The sequence below is a fragment of the Coptis chinensis genome, unplaced genomic scaffold (assembly GCF_015680905.1).
Source record: "Coptis chinensis isolate HL-2020 unplaced genomic scaffold, ASM1568090v1 utg1029_pilon_pilon, whole genome shotgun sequence".
In the NCBI taxonomy this organism is placed as follows: domain Eukaryota; kingdom Viridiplantae; phylum Streptophyta; class Magnoliopsida; order Ranunculales; family Ranunculaceae; genus Coptis; species Coptis chinensis.
In genome coordinates this window covers 585,118-610,020 of record NW_028238094.1, presented here as the reverse complement: position 1 = coordinate 610,020, position 24,903 = coordinate 585,118, and the positions used below count along the sequence as shown (strand labels likewise).

Genomic DNA, 24,903 nt, shown 5'->3' with positions numbered 1-24,903 from the left:
AGATCTCAATAACATGTTTAGTTGATTATTTGGGCAGTCTCATTGGACACCAAGCATATAGAAATATCATAATAGATAAAAGTCATAAAACTATTTGTAATAGAGTCGTAATTGTAACAGGTTGCAACTGATTACTCACACCCGTACTCAAATAGTAGGAAGAGTTTTAATTAGACTCAAAAACTTTAATTACAAGTGGCAGGCATAATGGATTCAAAATTTTTAATATTAGATAGCACCTAGGAGAGTGAGAGAAAAATATATTTCATTTCATATTCATATCATATTCATATTAGTGTGTCACTTAAGAGAGAGAGAGAAAAATCTCTTTTAAATGTCTCTAAAATTTAGTATAGTAGTATAGTATATAGATAGTAGATGTTGGAAGTCAGATTCTTGTCATCCTCAATCTCATATCTAACCTGGTTTACTTTTGTCAACAATAATTGGCTGAACGATGAATTTTTTTAAAAGGTATTTCAAGGGTTTTAATAATAAGAACGATTTAAAAAAACGAGGAAGACAATGATGACAGCAATTCAGTTGAAGAGAATTGGGAGCGATTAGTGCGTGCTTGTCTTCTTCGTAAGGACACAAACATAATCGAATCTATACTTGAAGCCTCTGATGAAATTCAAGACCAAGATCCTACTGTCTCCAGAATCTGTATGTACTAGCTTAGAGAGACTAATTCCTTCATTTATTATAGTCATCACATTTAATTTTATCACTCCATGTAGTGTGCGAACATGCTTACTCATTGGCACTCAACTTGAACCCCAATTGCGAGGGACAAGGTGTTTTACAATTCAGGACTGGGTTGACGTCTGTCATTAAGGTAACCCTTTTTCTTCGTTTTAGATTATTTTCATACTTGAATGGTAAGCATGTATCATTTGCATCTGCCAGATGTTTCTCCCATGAGTTGTCTCACTTCTATAGTCTTATTTTTGCAAGAGTTATAAGTTGACTTCCATATTTGTGGGCTTGTTCAAATTTTCAGATGAAGATTGCAAAGACGAGGGAAGGTGGACTAGATCGGAGTCAGGATATTACTCGCTTACAGGAATTTTACAAGCATTACGAATTAAAGTTGATAGAGTCTAGTCTTTTTGGACATGGGTACGTCCTAAAACTTTAACATCTTCCACCTAATATAGATATGGGTGCGCGATTATATATATATATATATATATATATATATATATATATATATATATATATTTATTCTATATATGTTATCATGTTCTAGTATGTTATTTTGTATTTTTGTTTTCACTTTTGACGTATTCATTTTAAGTAGACGTTTGTTAGAAAAGTTATATCTATATATATATTGATTCTTCTGCAAAGTCTACGGCCTCACCACGATAGTGTACACGCACAAGATAGATAGTAAAGAGATTGATACAGTATAGATACCGTCACCACTGTTTTTTGGAAAACAGTAATAGAGAATGGTGGAGAGTAACAATAACTGAAAAAGAAACAAAATAAAATAACTTACAGATTCAATAATGCAAAAGAAAGATGATCGAGTCTAGTGTTGTGATGTCTATTTGAAAAGGCTTGGAGATCTATCTGGCATTGTGTCTGTTGAGACACTAACTTGAATGGACACTACAGTGTTTCAAAATGTTGTGTTTATTAGAGACATCTCAAACAGACATCAGACCTCTTTAAACAGTCATTTATTAGGTTGATCCACTATGCACAGACTGCCTAGTAACTCCAAAGTAATTGGCTTATGCAAGAGTGACACATACGGTTTCAGTTTTACCATTCAAATATCCAACAACGTTCTCTGTGTACATGAAGCTATTACTATCTCTTGGTTACGATTAAGATAAACATCGCTGTCTTTCACTCATCTGTGTTAAGTTGCTAAGCTCAAAAAGTCTCCATACGTTTTTAATTAGGGTTCAAAACTAAAATGCCCGATAAGATTTTCATAAATTTTTCCTGAAATTTTTCGATAACGTTTTCCTAGCTAAATACTACCAACAGACTAAAAAGTTATGTTTTCTGGCAAACCAAGACACCCTTAGTTTTTAGCTTACCTTATAGCAAAATCTGCCTTTTCTTTTGCGTACACACCCTTAGTTTTTAGTTTACGTTATATCAAAGTCTGCCTTTTCTTTTGTGTATTCTTCATTATGATTTTTTATAGTATCCCCATTTCCTTTTGGAAGATCTATTTTTAGTAGTTCTACTTGATGTTTATCTTTTAATTATTCTTTGATTAAATATGTTAGGCTGGACCAGGAAAGTATGAAATGGGAAAGGGTTTCTGCAACTCTGAATGTTTTAAGGGAAGTACTGGAGGAGCTTACAAAGAATATACCTCCAGAAGATGCAGCGAGGTTGATCCCAGAAGAGGTCCGTTTTTTGAGTTCTTATGTGCTAGATTTGATTTTGTTACTTCCTCCATTTACTATTTCTGTCATTTGCAATTAATTTTCTTTTCTTTCACCCGAAGAACCTGTATTTTTTAGATTCCAATTACGTGCCGAATCTGATTTCTGATTCTATTTAGCCTAATTCAATTGCCAAACTTACTAATCTATCGACTTTTGAATCCCTTTCCACGTTAAATTGTAATTCGGATACTATTTTATCCAAATAATTGTTGGTAACATACAATCTATTTCACTTAGGGCTTGAACAATAACAACGACAGATCTGGAGGAGTTGAAGAGAATTGGGAGCGATTAGTGCGTGCTTGTCTTCTTCGTAGGGATACAAACAGTGATACAGATATAATCGAATCTATACTTGAAGCCGCTGATGAAATTCAAGACCAAGATCCGACTGTCTCCAGAATCTGTATGTACTAGCTTAGAGAGACTAATTCTTTCATTTATTATAGTCATCACAATTAATTTTATCACTCCATGTAGTGTGCGAACATGCTGGCTCATTGGCACGCAACTTGGACCCCAATTGCGAGGGACAAGGTGTTTTACAATTCAGGACTGGGTTGACGTCTGTCATTAAGGTAACCCTTTTTCTTCGATTTAGATTATTTTCATACTTGAATGGTAAGCATGTATCATTTGCATCTGCCAGATGTTTTTCCCAGGAGTTGTCTCACTTCTATAGTCTTATTTTTGCAAGAGTTATAAGTTGACTTCCATATTTGTGGGCTTGTTCAAATTTTCAGATAAAGATTGCAAAGACGAGGGAAGGTGGACGCATAGATCGGAGTCAGGATATTACTCACTTACAGGAATTTTACAAGCATTACGAATTAAAGTTGATAGAGTCTAGTCTTTTTGGACATGGGTACGTCCTAAAACTTTAACATCTTCCACCTAATATACATATGGGTGCGCGATTATATATATATATATATATATATATATATATATATATATATATATATATATTATAATATGTTATCATTGTGGTATTTTGCTTTGTTTTCACTTTTGACGTATTCATTTTAAGTAGACGTTTGTTAGAAAAGTTATATCTATATATATATTGATTCTTCTGCAAAGTCTACCGGCTCACCATGATCGTGTACACGCACAAGATAGATAGTAAAGAGATTGATACAGTATAGATACCGTCACCACTGTTTCTTGGAAAACAGTAATAGAGAATGATGGAGAGTAACAATAACTGAAAAAGAAACAAAATAAAATAACTTACAGATTCAATAATGCAAAAGAAAGATGATCGAGTCTAGTGTTGTGATGTCTATTTGAAAAGGCTTGGAGATCTATCTGGCATTGTGTCTGTTGAGACACTAACTTGAATGGACACTACAGTGTTTCAAAATGTTGTGTTTATTAGAGACATCTCAAACAGACATCAGACCTCTTTAAACAGTCATTTATTAGGTTGATCCACTATGCACAGACTGCCTAGTAACTCCAAAGTAATTGGCTTATGCAAGAGTGACACATACGGTTTCAGTTTTACCATTCAAATATCCAACAACATTCTCTGTGTACATGAAGCTATTACTATCTCTTGGTTACGATTAAGATAAACATCGCTGTCTTTCACTCATCTGTGTTAAGTTGCTAAGCTCAAAAAGTCTCCATACGTTTTTAATTAGGGTTCAAAACTAAAATGCCCGATAAGATTTTCATAAATTTTTCCTGAAATTTTTCGATAACGTTTTCCTAGCTAAATACTACCAACAGACTAAAAAGTTATGTTTTCTGGCAAACCAAGACACCCTTAGTTTTTAGCTTACCTTATAGCAAAATCTGCCTTTTCTTTTGCGTACACACCCTTAGTTTTTAGTTTACGTTATATCAAAGTCTGCCTTCTCTTTTGTGTATTCTTCATTATGATTTTTTATAGGTTCCCCATTTCCTTTTGGAAGATCTATTTTTATTAGTTCTACTTGATGTTTATCTTTTAATTATTCTTTGAATAAATATGTTAGGCTGGACCAGGAAAGTATGAAATGGGAAAGGGTTTCTGCAACTCTGAATGTTTTAAGGGAAGTATTGGAGGAGCTTTCAAATAATATACCTCCAGAAGATGCAGCGAGGTTGATCCCAGAAGAGGTCCGGTTTTTGAGTTCTTATGTGCTAGATTTGATTTTGTTACTTCCTCCATTTACTATTTCTGTCGTTTGCAATTAATTTTCTTTTCTTTCACCCGAAGAGCCTGTATTTTTTAGATTCCAATTCCAATTCCGTGCCGAATCTGATTTCTGATTCTATTTAGCCTAATTCAATTGCCAAACTTACTAATCTATCGACTTTTGAATCCCTTTCCACGTTAAAATGTAATTTAGATACTATTTTATCCAAATAATTGTTGGTAACATACAATCTATTTCACTTAGGGCTCGAACAATAACAACAACAGATCTGGTGGAGTTGAAGAGAATTGGGAGCGATTAGTGCGCGCGTGTCTAGTTCCAACTTCCCTGGAGAATAAGAATAGAGCTATTATTGATGCTATTCTTATAGCCGCTGATGAAATTCAAAACCAAGATCCTAGTGTCCCCATTATCTGTATGTACTTTAACTTAGTTAGAGAGAGTAATTTATTGTTTTGGATTTTACTTACTCTAACTTTGAATCCATCATTTATAGTTATCAAAATTAATATAAAAAATGTCGATTTTTGAGGAATTGAGGTTTTATTACTCAACCTGTTTTTATTCATTCATGCGTTTCAATGGTTTACGAAAAATATTATCGAGATTGAAACTGGATTAGTCAACATGAATAGGCTACTTGTGCCCTGTGTTGTGGATTTCATTACCTCCGTTTATTGTCCTTTTTCTGCATCTAGCTAGGTGCCTAGGAGGCAACTCTTTGATTGTTAGTTAGTGTTGTATTACTCCATGTAGTGTGCGACCGAGCTTACTCATTGGCACTGAACTTGGACCCCAATAGCGAGGGAAGAGATGTTTTTCAATTCAGGACTGGGATGGCGTCTGTCATTAAGGTAATCCTTTTTCGTTGATTTAGATTATTTTGATACTTGAATGGTAAGCGTGTATCATTTGCATCTGCACTAGGGCTGCCAGATGTTTCTCCCATGAGTTGTCTGACTTGTCTCTTAGGACTGGGACTCTCACTTCTATAGTCTTCTTTTTGCAAGAGTTATGGGTGTGTGTGACAGTGTCGTGAAAGTTGAGTTCCATTTTGGTGGGCTTGTTCAAATTTTCAGGAAATGTTTGAAAGGAGGGAACGTGGAAGCATAGATCAGAATCAGGATATTACTCGCTTACAGGAATTTTACAAGCATTACAGAGCGAAGAACAAGGTAGATGAGCTTCGTGAGGACGAAATCAAATTAAGGGAGTCTGGTGTTTCTGGAGAGTATGTCCTACAACTGTAACATCTTCCACATAATTATTTGTGTGGGCGTTTGTGTGTGGGCGTGCGATTTTTTATATGTTTTTGTTCCCATATATTCTCTGTGGTAGTTTTCTTTTCTTACTTTTCACTTATTCATTCAAGTAGACATTCTCTGTGTACCTGAAGCGATTGCATACTATCTCGTGGTTACAATTAAGATAAACATCTGTCTCTTTCACTCATCTGCGTTAAGTTGCTAAGCTAAAAAAAATCTGCATACATATTTAAACTAATAGGGTTCAACGCTAAAAGGCCCAAGAAGATTTGCATAGATTTTGCCTGAAATTCACTGACAACGTTTCCCTTGCTAAATACTGTCAATGAACTAAAAAGTTATGTTTTCTGGAAAACCAACACTCCCTTGATTTTTAGTTTACCTTATAGCAAAGTCTGCCTCTTCTTTTGCGTATATTCTTCTTTTTCATTTTTCATAGCATCCCAATTTCCTTTTGGAAAATCTATTTTTAAGAGTTCTACTTGCTGTTTATATTTTAATTATTCAATGTGTTAGGTTGGAGCAGAAAACCGTGAAACGGGAAAGGGTTTTTGCAACTCTGAAGGTTTTAGGGGAAGTGCTAGAGGAGCTTACGAAGGAGTTACCTCCAGAAGGTGCAGAGAGGTTGATTCCAGAAGAGGTCCGTTTTTTGAGTTCATATGTGCTAAATTTGATTTGTTACTTCATTCACTATTTGTGTTGTTTACAAAAAAAAAATTATTTCTCCGTAAGAGCCTGCAATTTTTAGATTCCAATTCCGTGCCGAATCTGATTTCTGATTCTATTGAACTTATTAATTTATTCCCTTTCCACATTAAATTGTAATTCAGATACTATTTTATCCAAATAATTGTTGGTAACATACAATCTATTTCACTTAGGGCTCTTACTGCTGAATCTCGTTTTATTATGACTACTAAGTCCCACCTTTAATCTTTAAAAATTTTAAATATGATATAATCACAGTTTGACTCCAGTTTAGATTGTTGTTTAAAGTGAATAAGCCATTTTGGATGGAATTCAATTTAGTGCTGTTTTGGTGTAAATCTTGGACAAGTTGAAGCTGACTGGAATTCAATTCAGGGATCTACGGTAATTTTGAAGATTTCTTTCTTCTTTTAGTCTATTAATATTATAATAATAATAATAACAACCCCCCCCCCCCGGTTAAATTAGTTACAGTGCAAGAGCAACGGGGAGCTCCCCTGTATGGACAAATTTCTTTTTCAGAGGCTAATTGCGAGGCCTGAGTCTACTGAAAAGGAAATGGTAATAATTTGTTTCTACAGTCATATGTTGTAGGGATTAATTGTACATTGTTTAGTGAGCTATTGAGGATTTCAAGTAATGGAGGTGGGATTTGATTGTGATTTTATTAGTATTATAGTATTTTTTATCAGTTCAACAAGGAGTTTGGGGATTTAATTAAGGAATGGAAGTTGAACGATGTTTATGTGTATTCACCTCAACCCCCCCTCACTTGTTTCTGAAGGATATGGAGGAAGGGTCATTTCCAATGGCTTTGTTATCCTAGAATAGGCTGAGCTTCTTATTATATTGCTGTAATTGTTTAGGACCTTTGGACTGTTTGATCTTTTTACTCCCTTTCATTTCTATTATCTCTTCATTACAGTGTTTGGTGATGTCATTTAAATGATTGCCATGAGATGTTCAGCTTAATGTTTATACAAATGTTGCTTATTTCTAACAGGTTTCAAGAGGTTCTGATGAGCCCCAGGAGAAATCTCCAGAGAAAATAGCCAATAACCCAAGTTCAATGGGAATGTTTTTAGGTGAACTAGAAAGAAAGAAAATGCAACACTATTCAAGTGGCGAACTTTCGAGAATTACAGAAAATTTCACTAATCAAATAGGTTCTGGTGCGTATGGAGATGTCTTTAAAGGTAAATTTTCTGATGGTGTGCCAGTAGCCGTGAAGAAACTAAGAGACAACTCCGTGAATGTTATGGAATACACATTCATGGCTGAAGTGAGAACAATGAGTAGTACTTTGCATCGACACTTAGTTAGGCTTTTTGGGTATTGCTTTGAGGTCAATATGAAAGCACTTGTGTATGAGTACTTAGAGAATGGATCTTTGGATAAGGTTTTATATGAGAATCACCTTAATTTACAGTGGGAGAATTTGTATGAAATTGCAATTGGGACAGCAAAGGGGCTATCTTATTTGCACGATGGTTGTGATGAGGAAATAATTCACTATGACGTAAAGCCTGGTAATGTGCTCCTTAACTCTAAACTTTCTCCTAAAGTTGCAGATTTTGGAATGGCTAAGATATCTCAAAGAGATTTAAGCCATATATCTTTGATTGAGTTTAGGGGGACACGTAGCTATGCTGCCCCAGAAATGTGGATGCAAATGCCAGTGACTCCTAAAAGCGATACTTACAGTTTTGGAATGATGTTGTTTGAAGTTTTGGGGAGAAGGAGGAATGTTGATGGTCAAAATTGGATTCCTGGACTAGTTTGGGAGAAGTTTAAGAAAGGACAACTAGATGAAGTTATGGAGTATTGTGCCATCAAGGACTCGGATAGATTGAAAGCAAAGATATTATGTACGACCGCGTTATGGTGTACTCAATATAGGCCCGAGGACAGGCCAACGATGAGTGATGTGGTGCAGTTACTTAATGGGAATAAACAACTTGGATCACCTCCTGATCCGTATTATCCATACAGTGTCTCAACAGGCAGAAGCAAACGGGGAGGTAGTTCCACAAATATTAGTGGACCTTCCCATTCACGTGTTGAATAAACTTGAGCAATTATTCATGTACATTGTGCCATCAAACTCAACAAGTTTGTATGCAAGCATGTTGTGTGATTTTTGTTAAATATATTCATCATGTAGTTTTAAAAAAAAATCCCAAATTCCAATACCGTCAAAATTATCATTAGATTAGTCATTATTCAAGCTATCAAAGTGTCATTAGCTTCACCAATAAAAAAGGTTTTCGCAACGGAGCACCTTCCATTTCGTGTTAGGCAGACCCAAAAAAAATATTTATTACAAATTTATCATTGACCTAAAAAAACTATTTTGTGTTAGGTACCCCAACTAAAGTTAACATGTTGGCAACTTCTTATAGCCCTTCTCCATCCACTTTTCTCCCCACCATTTAAAACTCGAGTCCTAAATCCTGATCCCTATAAATTATATCTTAAGTCCTAAACAACTCAATCAAACATTTGCAAATTTTAAATAATGTTTAATTTTAAATATAAACTTGTTTTTTTTCATTTTATTTTGTGCAATTGTGAATCAACAACTACTTTAGAGTTCAGAGTTTACAAATTTCGTACCAAAATCTCAATAGATATCTTAATTTCAAATTTTACTCAAAATTTTATAATTAAAATTTCAAAATTTCTACAAATGTTTGAAATTTTGCACAAACATCAATATACTCATTCAAAATTTTTGAAATATGTCAAAATTTCAAGATTTGGAACGGCATGGTTGAGTCGTTTAGTTGTATATCTGCGTAGGCCATTAAGGCCAAGTGTCTCGAGTAAAAAATATTTGGACGTTATGGTTGAGTCGTTTAGTTGCATACCCAAGTAGTTTGTTTAGGTCAAATGTGTCGAGTAAAAAATATTTGGACGACATGGTTTAAACGATCTGAAGATGCGTTTATATCTATACTGAAGCGATTTGAAGAGATTGTTGAGGGATTTGAAGAGGTTGTTGAGGGACTTGAAGCGGTCGTTAAAGCACAAAAGCTCAGGTAGCGACATGGTCATGTCGTTTTGGATGGTTTTGTCGTATGGACCAAAATCCAAGCAAATATATTTTTTGTTTATTTTATTCATTTCATATCCAAACCAAATTCAAATGATCAAATAAAAACTAACTATACATCTAAATAAAAAAGTAATAATTCATATACAAATAACTTAAAATTCCATACATTCATATACCATTTGCAAACTAGATTTCCACTAAAACCATACACCAAATCCATCAAATTACACATAAACCCTAATCCATATACCAAATTTATCAAACACAATCACGACGGTAGTGACCACCAATAAACTTGCACCGGGTCAAGTTTTCCACATTGAAGAACTCGGTCCTTGCTTCATTGGGAATCGCAGGCCCCACCTAATTGCATACCTCTCTCCAGCATGTGATTCGTTGAGGATGTTGTTCTGTCAAAAAAATAAATATACAAAACTAATTTAGTATTTACAATTTGAAAATAGCATAACTACAATTATCAAATCACAAACCTCACCAGTTGAGTACTATAACTATGAAGTGTCTGTAGGGAGAAATGAAGAGGAAGCTCACAATTTATCATTCAAATGTGAGTATTCATTTCATACCAATTCATATAGTCAAACTGACACTCCCATGGATAAATAGTGAGAGGTCCTCGATTTTGGGGTTGGATCACGCGATTCTCCCATGTGGTATGTAGGGGTTTAATGTAAAGGTTTGGTGTTTACTGGACAACGACCTGATGATTTGTGTGATATAGAATGGTTGTACTTTTCTTGGGATAAGAGTTGCCTATGTATCAAGTTTCTTAGGATAAACCTGAATCAAAGCCTAGTTCATCTCTCTCTATTTATAGATGTTTGAACTTACATTCTTTATTTGCTCCAGGGCGTTATCAAGTGTAGATCCATATTTTGTGCTATCTTGATGATTTGACATTACTCCTGCTGTTACAAAGTAAATGTCTCATTGATTGATATAGTGGCTGAGCTGCAGGATTGCGCACGACTTGGTGTATGAAGATATGTAGTGTAATGTAGAACGGAAAGTATTTACATGGTCCAATAATATGCTTATGCAAGATTCGATTTCACCTCTTACCACTTACGTAAAGGGTACAAATTATTTGGTTCAATAAATGAAATGCGTTCAACATGTGGAATAAAGGATTTCTATAACAATATTGACGTACGTGTCTGTTTTCTTTGATATTTGTAGGTTTATCCACTTCTTGCTCCGGTCGTAGCAGTTGCTGGTTTGTGCAGCATGCAGTTGCTGCGGAACCTTCGCACCAACCCTGAAGTGCGGTGAGTTTTCTGCCTATTAACAGGTCCCTAAACCCTCCACCCAAACGAAAACATACGTGCAGACATATACATGCCAGGTTACTGGTCACGGTTATATGTGAACTACATCAGTAGCTAGGTTGATGTGTTCGTTAGCTATTATATTATATATCTATTGATTTGTTTGTTTTTTCCAGGGTCACCAAACAAAACAGAGCTGCAGGGGTGCTTGACAATTTTGCAGAGGGTGAGAAATATAAGTACGTCCGGAATCGATCCCCTGAGATAATGCCATCCCTCAACCAATTCTTCTCAGGGCCAAAACAAACTGGTGCTTGAGTGTTAGAAAGTAGGATGTACTAGTTTTTGTCCAAAGGAGTACAAATTTCTGTTGATTGTTGTTTTGTAATCCCAAACATTGGTTTAACAATGAACTTGAGCTGTGATCTCATACTTGGTGTTTACTATTGATGTATTAATATAAAAGGCAAACTGAGTCAGACCCACACGTGTGTCGGGTGGAAGTACGTGTTGTCCTAGCTACAATCTCATTTCTTATCATCGTCCTGTCAACAATAATTAGGCTGAACGATGAATATTTTTAAAAGGTATTTGAAGGGTTTTAATAAGAAGGATTTAAATAAAAGCGACATGTCTGGGGAGTTGAAGACGATTTCCACGTTACTTTTAGTGAAATCAATTCAGTTGAAGACGATTTCCACTTTACTTTTAGTGACATCAATTCAGTTGAAGAGAATTGGGAGCGATTAGTGCGTGCTTGTCTTCTTCTTCGTAGGGACACAAACATAATCAAATCTATACTTGAAGCCGCTGATGAAATTCAAGACCAAGATCCTAATGTCTCCAGAATCTGTATGTACTAATTCCTTCATTTATTATAGTCATCACAGTTAAGTTTATCTCAGGTTTTATCACTCCATGTAGTGTGCGAACATGCTTACTCATTGGCACTCAACTTGGACCCCAATTGCGAGGGGCGAGGTGTTTTACAATTCAAGACTGGGATGGCGTCTGTCGTTAAGGTAATCCTTTTTCGTTGATTTAGATTATTTTCATACTTGAATGGTAAGCATGTATCATTTGCATCTGCCAGATGTTTCTCCCATGAGTTGTCTCTTAGGACTGGGACTCTCACTTCTATATGTATAGTCTTATTTTTGCAAGAGTTATAAGTTGAGTTCCATTTTTGTGGGCTTGTTCAAATTTTCAGCTAAAGATTGCAAAGACCAGGGAAGGTGGACGCATAGATCGGAGTCAGGATATTACTCACTTACAGGAATTTTACAAGGATTACAAGCATTACGAATTAATGTTGAGAGAGTCCAGTACTTTTGGTGTTTTTCGACATGGGTATGTCCTAAAACTGTAACATCTTCCACCTAATATACATATGGGTGCGCAATTTTATATATATATTTTTTTATTTTTGTTCTAGTATGTTGTCATTGTGGTATTTTGCTTTGTTTTCACTTTTGACGTATTCATTTTAAGTAGACGTTTGTTAGAAAAGTTATATCTATATATATTGATTCTTCTGCAAAGTTTACCGCCCTACCATGATAGTGTACACACACAAGATAGATAGTAAAGAGATTGATACAGTATAGATACCGTCACCACTGTTTCTTGGAAAACAGTAATAGAGAATGATGGAGAGTAACAATAACTGAAAAAGAAACAAAATAAAATAACTTACAGATTCAATAATGCAAAAGAAAGATGATTGATCGAGTCTAGTGTTGTGAATTCTATTTGAAAAGGCTTGGAGATCTATCTGGCATTGTGTCTGTTGAGACACTAACTTGAATGGACACTACAATGTTTCAAAATGTTGTGTTTATTAGAGACATCTCAAACAGACATCAGACCTCTTTAAACAGTCATTTATTAGGTTGATCCACTATGCACAGACTGCCTAGTAACTCCAAAGTAATTGGCTTATGCAAGAGTGACACATACGGTTTCAGTTTTACCATTCAAATATCCAACAACGTTCTCTGTGTACATGAAGCTATTACTATCTCTTGGTTACGATTAAGATAAACATCGCTGTCTTTCACTCATCTGTGTTAAGTTGCTAAGCTCAAAAAGTCTCCATACATTTTTAATTAGGGTTCAAAACTAAAATGCCCGATAAGATTTTCATAAATTTTTCCTGAAATTTTTCGATAACGTTTTCCTAGCTAAATACTACCAACAGACTAAAAAGTTATGTTTTCTGGCAAACCAAGACACCCTTAGTTTTTAGCTTACCTTATAGCAAAATCTGCCTTTTCTTTTGCGTACACACCCTTAGTTTTTAGTTTACGTTATATCAAAGTCTGCCTTTTCTTTTGTGTATTCTTCATTATGATTTTTTATAGTATCCCCATTTCCTTTTGGAAGATCTATTTTTAGTAGTTCTACTTGATGTTTATCTTTTAATTATTCTTTGATTAAATATGTTAGGCTGGACCAGGAAAGTATGAAATGGGAAAGGGTTTCTGCAACTCTGAATGTTTTAAGGGAAGTACTGGAGGAGCTTACAAAGAATATACCTCCAGAAGATGCAGCGAGGTTGATCCCAGAAGAGGTCCGTTTTTTGAGTTCTTATGTTCTAGATTTGATTTTGTTACTTCCTCCATTTACTATTTCTGTCATTTGCAATTAATTTTCTTTTCTTTCACCCAAAGAACCTGTATTTTTTAGATTCCAATTACGTGCCGAATCTGATTTCTGATTCTATTTAGCCTAATTCAATTGCCAAACTTACTAATCTATCGACTTTTGAATCCCTTTCCACGTTAAATTGTAATTCGGATACTATTTTATCCAAATAATTGTTGGTAACATACAATCTATTTCACTTAGGGCTTGAACAATAACAACGACAGATCTGAAGGAGTTGAAGAGAATTGGGAGAGATTAGTGCGTGCTTGTCGAAAGGAGAGAGATAGGGATACAAACAGTGATACAGATATAATCTTGAAAATAATCTATACTTGAAGTTGCTGATGAAATTCAAGACCAAGATCCTACTGTCTCCAGAATCTGTATGTACTAGCTTAGAGAGACTAATTCTTTCATTTATTATAGTCATCACAATTAATTTTTATCACTCCATGTAGTGTGCGAACATGCTGGCTCATTGGCACGCAACTTGGACCCCAATTGCGAGGGACAAGGTGTTTTACAATTCAGGACTGGGATGACGTCTATCCTTAAGGTAATCCTTTTTCGTTGATTTAGATTATTTTGATACTTGAATGGTAAGCATGTATCATTTGCATCTGCACTAGGGCTGCCAGATGTTTCTTCCATGAGTTGTCTCTTAGGACTGGGACTCTCACTTCTGTATATAGTCTTATTTTTGCAAGAGTTATAAGTTGAGTTCCATTTTTGTGGGCTTGTTCAAATTTTCAGCTAAAGATTGCAAAGACCAGGGAAGGTGGATGCATAGATCGGAGTCAGGATATTACTCGCTTACAGGAATTTTACAACCATTACGAATTAACACTGTAACATCTTCCACCTATATATATATTTGTTCTAGTATGTTATCCTTGTGGTATTTTGCTTTGTTTTCACTTTTGACATATTCATTTTGTTAGAAAAGTTATATCTATATATATTGATTCTTCTGCAAAGTCTACCGCCTCACCACGATAGTGTAGAAACAAAATAAAATAACTTACAGATTCAATAATGCAAAAGAAAGATGATCGAGTCTAGTGTTGTGAATTCTATTTGAAAAGGCTTGAAAATCTATCTGGCATTGTGTCTGTTGAAGAGTTGAGACACTAACTTGAATGGACACTACAATGTTTCAAAATGTTGTGTCTATTAAAGACATCTCAAACAGACGTCAGACCTCTTTAAAGAGTCATTTATTAGGTTGATCCACTATGCACAGACTACCTAGTAACTCCAAAGTAATTGGCTTATGCAAGAGCGACACATACGGTTTCAGTTTTACCATTCAAATATCCAACAACGTTCTCTGTGTACATGAAGCTATTACTATCTCTTGGTTACGATTAAGATAAACATCGCTGTCTTTCACTCATCTGTGTTAAGTTGCTAAGCTCAAAAAGTCTCCATACGTTTTTAATTAGGGTTCAAAACTAAAATCCCCGATAAGATTTTCATAAATTTTCCTGAAATTTTTCGATAACGTTTTCCTAGCTAAATACTACCAACAAACTAAAAAGTTATGTTTTTCTGGCAAACCAAGACACCCTTAGTTTTTAGCTTACCTTATATCAAAATCTGCCTTTTCTTTTGCGTACACACCCTTAGTTTTTAGTTTACGTTATATCAAAGTCTGCCTTTTCTTTTGTGTATTCTTCATTATGATTTTTTATAGTATACCCATTTACTTTTGGAAGATCTATTTTTAGTAGTTCTACTTGATGTTTACCTTTTAATTATTCTTTGATTAAATATGTTAGGCTGGACCAGGAACCTATGAAATGGGAAAGGGCTTCTGCAACTCTGAATGTTTTAAGGGAAGTACTGGAGGAGCTTACAAAGAATATACCTCCAGAAGATGCAGCGAGGTTGATCCCAGAAGAGGTCCGTTTTTTGAGTTCTTATGTGCTAGAGTTGATTTTGTTACTTCCTCCATTTACTATTTCTGTCATTTGCAATTAATTTTCTTTTCTTTCACCCAAAGAGCCTGTATTTTTTAGATTCCAATTCCGTGCTGAATCTGATTTCTGATTCTATTTAGCCTAATTCAATTGGCAAACTTACTAATCTATCGACTTTTGAATCCCTCTCCACGTTAAATTGTAATTCAGATACTATTTTATCCAAATAATTGTTGGTAACATACAATCTATTTCTCATAGGGCTTGAACAATAACAACCACAGATCTGGAGGAATTGAAGAGAATTGGGAGCGATTAGTGCGCGCATGTCTAGTTCCAACTTTCCTGGAGAATAAGAATAGAGCTATTATTGATGCTATTCTTATAGCTGCTGATGAAATTCAAAACCAAGATCCTAGTGTCCCCAGAATCTGTATGTACTTTAACTTAGTTAGAGTAATTTATTGTTTTGGATTTTACTTACTCTAACTTTGAATCCATCATTTATAGTTATCAAAATTAATATAAAAAATGTCGATTTATGAGGTTTTATTACTCAACCTGTTTTTATTCATTCATGCGTTTCAATGGTTTACGAAAAATATTATCAAGATTGAAACTGGATTAGTCAACATATATAGGCTACTTGTGCCCTATGTTGTGGATTTCATTACCTCTGTTTATTATCCTTTTTCCGCATCTAGCTAGGAGCCTAGGATGCAACTTTTTGATTGTTAGTTAGTGCTGTATTACTCCATGTAGTGTCATGAAGCTTACTCATTGGCACTGAACTTGGACCCCAATAGCGAGGGAAGAGGTGTTTTACAATTCAAGACTGGGTTGATGGCTGTCGCAAAGGTATGTTATGTACTCCTTTTTTGTTGATTTAGATTATTTTTTACTTCTATCCCTAGGAGTAGAATGGTAAGCATGTATCATTTGCATGTGCACTTGGACTTCCACATATTTTTGGTGTTTTATCCCACAAGTTTTTTGTTAGGACTGGGACTCTCACTTTTATAGTCTTATTTGTGCAAGAGTTATGGGTGTGTGCGTGACAGCGTCTTGAAAGTTGAGTTCCATTTTGGTGGGCTTGTTCAAATTTTCAGGAAAGGTTTGAAAAGAGGGAACGTGGAAGCATAGATCGGAATCAGGATATTACTCGCTTACAAGAATTTTACAAGGATTACAAGCATTACGAATTAATGTTGAGAGAGTCCAGTACTTTTGGTGTTTTTCGACATGGGTATGTCCTAAAACTGTAACATCTTCCACCTAATATACATATGGGTGCGCAATTTTATATATATATATTTTTATTTTTGTTCTAGTATGTTGTCATTGTGGTATTTTGCTTTGTTTTCACTTTTGACGTATTCATTTTAAGTAGACGTTTGTTAGAAAAGTTATATCTATATATATTGATTCTTCTGCAATAAATATGTGTACTGGACAAGATAGATAGTAAAGAGATTGATACAGTATAGATACCATCACCACTGTTTCTTGGAAAACAGTAATAGAGAATGATGGAGAGTAACAATAACTGAAAAAGAAACAAAATAAAATAACTTACAGATTCAATAATGCAAAAGAAAGATGATCAAGTCTAGTGTTGGGATGTCTATTTGAAAAGGCTTGGAGATCTATCTGGCATTGTGTCTGTTGAGACACTAACTTGAATGGACACTACAATGTTTCAAAATGTTGTGTCTATTAGAGGCATCTCAAACAGACATCAGACCTCTTTGAACCGTCATTCATTAGGTTGATCCACTATGCACAGACTACCTAGTAACTCCCAAGTAATTGGCTTATGCAAGAGCGACACATATACGGTTTCAGTTTTACCATTCAAATATCCAACAACGTTCTCTGTGTACATGAAGCTATTATTATGTCTTGGTTACGATTAAGATAAACATCGCTGTCTTTCACTCATCTGTGTTACATTGCTAAGTTCAAAAAGTCTCCATACGTTTTTAAATAGGGTTCGAAACTAAAATGCCCTATAAGATTTTCATAAATTTTCCTGAAATTTTTAAGAACAGAACTGTTCCCTTGCTAAATACTATTCGAACTAAAAGTTATGTTTTCTGGCAAACCAAGACACCCTTAGTTTTTAGCTTGCCTTATATCAAAATCTGCCTTTTCTTTTGCGTACACACCCTTAGTTTTTAGTTTACGTTATATCAAAGTAAAGTCTACCTTTTCTTTTGCGTATTCCTCATTATGATTTTTTATAGTATCCCCATTTCCTTTTGGAAGATCTATTTTTAGTAGTTATACTTGATGTTTATCTTTTAATTATTCTTTGAATAAATATGTTAGGCTGGACCGGGAAACTATGAAATGGAAAAGGGTTTCTGCAACTCTGAAGGTTTTAAGGGAAGTACTGGAGGAGCTTACAAATAATGTACCTCCAGAAGATGCAGCGGGGTTGATCCCAGAAGAGGTTCATTTTTTGAGTTCTTATGCGCTAGATTTGATTTTGTTACTTCCTCCATTTACTATTTCTGTCGTTTGCAATTAATTTTCTTTTCTTTCACCCGAAGAGCCTGTATTTTTTAGATTCCAATTCCTGCGAATCTGATTTCTTATTCTATTTAGCCTAATTCATGTTTGGCAAAAACTTATTAATCTTGACTTTTTGAATCCCTTTCTACGTTAAATTATAATTCAGATACTATTTTATCCAAATAATTGTTGGTAACATACAATCTGTTTATTTTTAGGGCTCGAACAATAACAACGACAGATCTGGAGGAGTTGAAGAGAATTGGGAGAGACTAGTACGTGCTATTCTCCGAAAGGAGAGAGATAGATCTGGCGGCCGACTTCATGCTGCTTCAACTGGCATTGCTAGCATTGTTCCCACTTTTCTTGAAAATAATGGAGGCATCGATGCTATTCTTAGAGTTGCTGATGAGATTCAAGACCAAGATCCCAACATCTCCAGAATATGTTTGTATCCTACTACTTTAATTTAATTGAAACTAGGGTTTACCCTTTTTCTAATTATTATTCTTGTCTAGTGTGCGAGCATGCTTACACCTTGGCACAAAACTTGGACCCAAACAACGAGGGAAGAGGTGTTTTACAGTTCAAGACCAGCTTGATGTCTGTCATCAAGGTACTTATTCCTTACATCCCTTGGGAAAATATATAGGTATCAGTGATAAACTTATGTTCCATTTTCAGCAGAAGCTTGCAAAGTGGGAACGTGGAAGCATAGATCAGAATCAAGATATTACTCGCTTATGGGAATTTTACAAGCATTACAGAGCGAAGAACAAGGTAGATGAGCTTCGTGAGGACGAAATCAAATTAAGGGAGGCTGGTGCTTCTGGAGAGTATGTCCTACAACTGTAACATCTTCCACATAATTATTTGTGTGTGCGTTTGTGTGTGTGGGCGTGCGATTTTTTATATGTTTTTGTTCCCGTATATTTCTCTGTGGTATTTTCCTTTTTTTTTTACTTTTCACTTGTTCATTCAAGTAGACATTCTCTGTATACATGAAGCGATTACATACTATCTCGTGGTTACGATTAAGATAAACATCTGTCTCTTTCACTCATCTGTGTTAAGAAACAAAGCTCAAAAAGTCTCCATACATTTTTAAATAGGGTTCAAAACTAAAATTCCCGATAAGATTTTCATAAATTTTCCTGATTTTTTTTAATAACGTTTCCCTTGCTAAATACTACCAACGAACTAAAAAGTTATGTTTTCTGGCAAACCAAGACACCCTTAGTTTTTAGCTTACCATATATCAAAATCTGCCTTTTCTTTTGCATACACACCCTTAGTTTTTAGTTTACGTTATATCAAAGTCTGCCTTTTCTTTTGAGTATTCTTCATTATGATTTTTTATAGCATCCCCATTTCCTTTTGGAAGATCTATTTTTAGTAGTTCTACTTGATGTTTACCTTTTAATTATTCTTTGAATAAATATGTTAGACTGGACCAGGAAAGTATGAAATGGGAAAGGGTTTCTGCAACTCTGAAGGTTTTAAGGGAAGTACTGGAGGAGCTTACAAAGAATATACCTCCAGAAGATGCAGCGAGGTTGATCCCAAAAGAGGTCCGTTTTTTGAGTTCTTGTGTGCTAGAGTTGATTCTGTTACTTCCTCCATTTACTATTTCTGTCATTTGCAATTTTAATTTTCTTTTCTTTCTCCCGAAGAGCCTGTCATTTTTAGATTCCAATTCCAATTCCGTGCCGAATCTGATTTCTGATTCTATTTAGCGTAATTCAATTGGCAAACTTACTAATCTATCGACTTTTGAATCCCTTTTCATGTTAAATTGTAATTCAGATACTATTTTATCCAAATAATTGTTGGTAACATACTTACATACAATCTATTTCACTTAGGGCTTGAACAATAACAACAACGGATCTGGAGGAGTTGAAGAGAATTGGGAGCGATTAGTGCGCGCATGTCTAGTTCCAACTTTCCTGGAGAATAAGAATAGAGCTATTATTGATGCTATTCTTATAGCTGCTGATGAAATTCAAAACCAAGATCCTAGTGTCCCCAGAATCTGTATGTACTTTATCTTAGTTAGAGAGACTAATTTATTGTTTTGGATTTTACTTACTCTAACTTTGAATCCATCATTTATAGTTATCAAAATTAATATAAAAAATGTCGATTTATGAGGTTTTATTACTCAACCTGTTTTTATTCATTCATGCGTTTCAATGGTTTACGAAAAATATTATCAAGATTGAAACTGGATTAGTCAACATGAATAGGCTACTTGTGCCCTATGTTGTGGATTTCATTACCTCCATTTATTGTCCTTTTTCCGCATCTAGCTAGGAGCCTAGGATGCAACTTTTTGATTGTTAGTTAGTGCTGTATTACTCCATGTAGTGTGCGACCGAGCTTACTCATTGGCACTGAACTTGGACCCCAATAGCGAGGGAAGAGGTGTTTTACAATTCAAGACTGGGTTGATGGCTGTCGCAAAGGTATGTTATGTACTCCTTTTTTGTTGATTTAGATTATTTTTTACTTCTATCCCTAGGAGTAGAATGGTAAGCATGTATCATTTGCATGTGCACTTGGACTTCCACATATTTTTGGTGTTTTATCCCACAAGTTTTTTGTTAGGACTGGGACTCTCACTTTTATAGTCTTATTTGTGCAAGAGTTATGGGTGTGCGTGACAGCGTCTTGAAAGTTGAGTTCCATTTTGGTGGGCTTGTTCAAATTTTCAGGAAACGTTTGAAAAGAGGGAACGTGGAAGCATAGATCGGAATCAGGATATTACTCGCTTACAGGAATTTTACAAGCATTACAGAGCGAAGAACATGGTAGATGAGCTTCGTGAGGACGAAGTCAAATTAAGGGAGTCTGGTGCTTCTAGAGGGTATGTCCTACAACTGTAACATCTTCCACATAATTACTTGTGTGTGTGGGCGTGCGATTTTTTATATGTTTTTGTTCCCATATATTCTCTTTGTGGTATTTTTTTTTTGTTTTTTTTAATTGGCAAGTCTATTTTAAATGAGATCAGTAACTCTTTGATGCTGGCGGGGTTCGACGGACCTCTGGTATCATCACCCAAAGGTTTTACCGACTTTGCTAGTCGGCACCTGTTTTTTTTTTTTTTTTTTTTTTTTTTTTCATTCAAGTAGACATTCTTTGTGTACCTGAAGCGATTACATACTATCTCGTGGTTATGATTAAGATAAACATCTGTCTCTTTCACTCATCTGTGTTAAGTTGCTAAGCTAAAAAAAATCTGCATACAACATATTTAAACTAATAGGGTTCAACACTAAAAGGCCCGAGAAGATTTGAATAGATCTTGCCTGAAATTCACTGACAACGTTTCCCTTGCTAAATATTGTCAATGAACTAAAAAGTTATGTTTTCTGAAAAACCAACACTCCCTTGATTTTTAGTTTGCCTTATATCAAAGTCTGCCTCTTCTTTTGCATATATTCTTCTTTTTAATTTTTCATAGTATCCCAATTTCCTTTTGGAAAATCTAGTTTTAAGAGTTCTACTTGTTGTTTATATTTTAATTATTCAATGTGTTAGGTTGGAGCAGAAAACCATGAAACAGGAAAGGGTTTTTGCAACTCTGAAGGTTTTAGGGGAAGTGCTAGAGGAGCTTACGAAGGAGTTACCTCCAGAAGGTGCAGAGAGGTTGATTCCAGAAGAGGTCCGTTTTTTGAGTTCTTATGTGCTAAATTTGATTTGTTACTTCATTCACTATTTGTGTTGTTTACAAAAAAAAATTCTTTCTCTGTAAGAGCCTGCAATTTTTAGATTCCAATTCCGTACCGAATCTGATTTCTGATTCTATTGAACTTACTAATTTTATCCCTTTCCATGTTAAATTGTAATTCAGGTACTATTTTATCCAAATAATTGTTGGTAACATACAATCTATTTCACTTAGGGCTCTTACTACTGAATCTCGTTTTATTATGACTACTAAGTCCCACCTCTAATCTTTAAAAATTAAAAATATGATATAATCACAGTTTGATGTTAAGTATCAATTCTGATGCTCCAGTTTAGATTTTTGTTTAAAGTGAATAAGCCATTTTGGATGGGTGATGGAATTCAATTTAGTGCTCTTTTGGTGTAAGTCTTGGACAAGTTGAAGCTGACTGGAATTCAATTTAGTGCTCTTTTGGTGTAAGTCTTGGACAAGTTGAAGCTGACTGGAATTCAATTTAGTGCATTTAGGGTTCTACGGTAGTTTTGAAGATTGCTTTCTTCTTTTAGCCTATTAATACTATAATATCACCCCCCCCTGGTTTGTACTGTATGGGCAAATTTCTTTTTCAGAGTGTAATTGCAAGGCATGGGTCTACTGAAAAGGAAATGTTAATAATTTGTTTGTACAGTCATATGTTGTAGGGATTAATTGTACATTGTTTAGTGAGCTATTGAGGATTTCAAGTTATGGAGGTGGGATTTGATTGTGATTTTAAGTAGTATTATAGTATTTTTTATCAGTTCAACAAGGAGTTTGGGTATTTAATTAAGGAATGGAAGTTGAACGATGTTTATGTGTATTCACCTCAACCCCCTCACTTGTTTCTGAAGGATATGGAGGAAGGGTCTTTTCCAATGGCTTTGTTATCCTAGAGTAATTCTGAGCTTCTTATTATATTGTTGTAATTGTTTAGGACCTTTGGACTGTTTGATCTTTTTACTCCCTTTCATTTCTATTATCTCTTCATTACAGTGTTTGGTGATGTCATTTAAATGATTGCCATGAGATGAGATGTTCAGCTTAATGTTTATACAACTGTTGCTTATTTCTTACAGGTTTCAAGAGGTTCTGATGAGGCCCAGGAGAAATCTCCAGAGAAAGGAGCCAATAGCCCAAGTTCAATGGGAATGTTTTTAGGTGAACTAGAAAGAAAGAAAATGCAACAATATTCAAGTGGCGAACTTTCGAGAATTACAGAAAATTTCACTAATCAAATAGGTTCTGGTGCGTATGGAGATGTCTTTAAAGGTAAATTTTCTGATGGTGTGCCAGTAGCCGTGAAGAAACTAAGAGACAACTCCGTGAATGTTATGGAATACACATTCATGGCTGAAGTGAGAACAATGAGTAGTACTTTGCATCGACACTTAGTTAGGCTTTTTGGGTATTGTTTTGAGGTCAATATGAAAGCACTTGTGTATGAGTACTTAGAGAATGGATCTTTGGATAAGGTTTTATATGAGAATCACCTTAATTTACAGTGGGAGAATTTGTATGAAATTGCAATTGGGATAGCAAAAGGGCTATCTTATTTGCACGAGGGTTGTGATGAGGAAATAATTCACTATGACGTAAAGCCTGGTAATGTGCTCCTTGACTCAAAACTTTCTCCTAAAGTTGCAGATTTTGGAATGGCTAAGATATCTCGAAGAGATTTAAGCCATATATCTTTGATTGAGTTTAGGGGGACACGTACCTATGCTGCCCCGGAAATGTGGATGCAAATGCCAGTGACTCCTAAAAGCGATACTTACAGTTTTGGAATGATGTTGTTTGAAGTTTTGGGGAGAAGGAGGAATGTTGATGGTCAAAATTGGATTCCTGGACTAGTTTGGGAGAAATTTAAGAAAGGACAACTAGATGAAGTTATGGAGTATTTTGCCATCAAGGACTCGGATAGATTGAAAGCAAAGATATTATGTACGACGGCGTTATGGTCTACTCAATATAGGCCCGAGGACAGGCCAACGATGAGTGATGTTGTGCAGGTACTCAAGGGGAATATACAGCTTGGATCACCTCCTGATCCGTATTATCCATACAGTGTCTCAACAGGCAGAAGCAAACGGGGAGGTAGTTCCACAAATATTAGTGGACCTTCCCATTCACGTGTTGAATAAACTTGAGCAATTATTCTTTTATTCATGTACATTGTGCCGTCAAACTCAACAAGTTTGTAGCAAGCATGTTGTGTGATTTTTGTTAAATATTCACCATGTAGTTTTTAAAAAATTAACCAAATTCCTAGACCGTCAAATTATTATTAAATTAGTCAAGCTATCAAAGTGTCAAAGTGTCAAAAAGGGTTATTGGGCGCGACTGTAAAAAGGGTTAGAAAAAAGTTGGGCAGACTCCGGCCCAATTTAGAGTTTGTATTTAACATATTATTTTAATAGGCAATCAGAATTGACTTGGGAGGGTCTCGTATATGGGTTAGTTCTATCCTATCAAATTGGGCAGACTCCGGCCCAAAAACGAGAAATTAGTACTAACCTATTTCCACCCAATTCACCAAAAAACATGTAACCTTTTTCTTTCATGTCTTTCTTCTCTCTTCGACCACTCTCCGACCACTCTCTAACTGCATTCACACTTAGGTGTTCTACTCTATGATTTCAGCAAAGAATCCCAACGAAATAGACCAAAGGAATCCGACATAGTTCTGCCAAAGCTTCATTTTATCTCCAATAAAAGCACTAAAAGAAGCTTGGAATAAAGAGAAATGAGATAAATAAAGGGCAGAGATGTCCCAAAATCCTTTCTGAGAAAAAAAGTATTTTTGACTGATCGGTACCAACTAGCTAAGAAAAATGGCTTGTGATTAAAGAGGAGGGTTGCTTCCAGAAACCACTGGATTTGTACTTTTCAGTTTGTTCTTGAGTGATTATCTTGGCCTGTTGCACATTTGCAAGTAACCAGACCTATAAGAGCAGTCTGACTACCTATTGAGAGTCTGTATGATGAAAACATAGCAACTCAAAGGTCACATATGCTGAGGGGATTGGCATTGTTTTTGTGCATGGTTGTTAGTGTGATGCAACCCGACTTTAGAAAGTAGGAATCGTCCGTAAAGCTTTTTTCTAATGCAGCTGTTAGGATGTGGACATAACGAATCTCATATATCTAAATATGAAAGCCGTTTAGTGGGATAAGCAAAGTTCCACTAAAATTGTTACATCTTATAGATTT

At 35.2% G+C, this 24,903-nt stretch overlaps 1 protein-coding gene across 10 annotated transcripts; it reads left to right on the top strand.

Annotated features, from left to right (window-relative positions):
* The first annotated feature begins 202 nt into the window (after positions 1 to 202).
* LOC147474306 (uncharacterized) lies at positions 203 to 23,955 on the top strand. 10 transcript variants are annotated; one of them, XM_086586386.1, is made up of 17 exons: positions 203 to 666; positions 741 to 838; positions 1,004 to 1,122; positions 2,256 to 2,379; positions 2,658 to 2,826; positions 2,901 to 2,998; positions 3,164 to 3,285; positions 4,406 to 4,529; positions 18,197 to 18,425; positions 18,497 to 18,594; positions 18,666 to 18,814; positions 19,426 to 19,549; positions 19,844 to 20,015; positions 20,349 to 20,446; positions 20,696 to 20,847; positions 21,525 to 21,648; positions 22,770 to 23,955. In XM_086586386.1, the coding sequence occupies exons 3-17, from the start codon at positions 1,004 to 1,006 to the stop codon at positions 23,832 to 23,834; spliced, it is 2,967 nt and encodes a 988-aa protein (XP_086442512.1). In that variant the 5' UTR covers positions 203 to 666; positions 741 to 838; the 3' UTR covers positions 23,835 to 23,955. The 10 variants fall into 10 exon arrangements, with proteins under 10 accessions (XP_086442512.1, XP_086442510.1, XP_086442514.1 ...); XM_086586384.1 differs by having other exon boundaries at positions 18,663 to 18,814; XM_086586385.1 differs by having other exon boundaries at positions 222 to 666; positions 798 to 838; positions 18,663 to 18,814.
* The last annotated feature ends 948 nt before the right edge of the window (positions 23,956 to 24,903 follow it).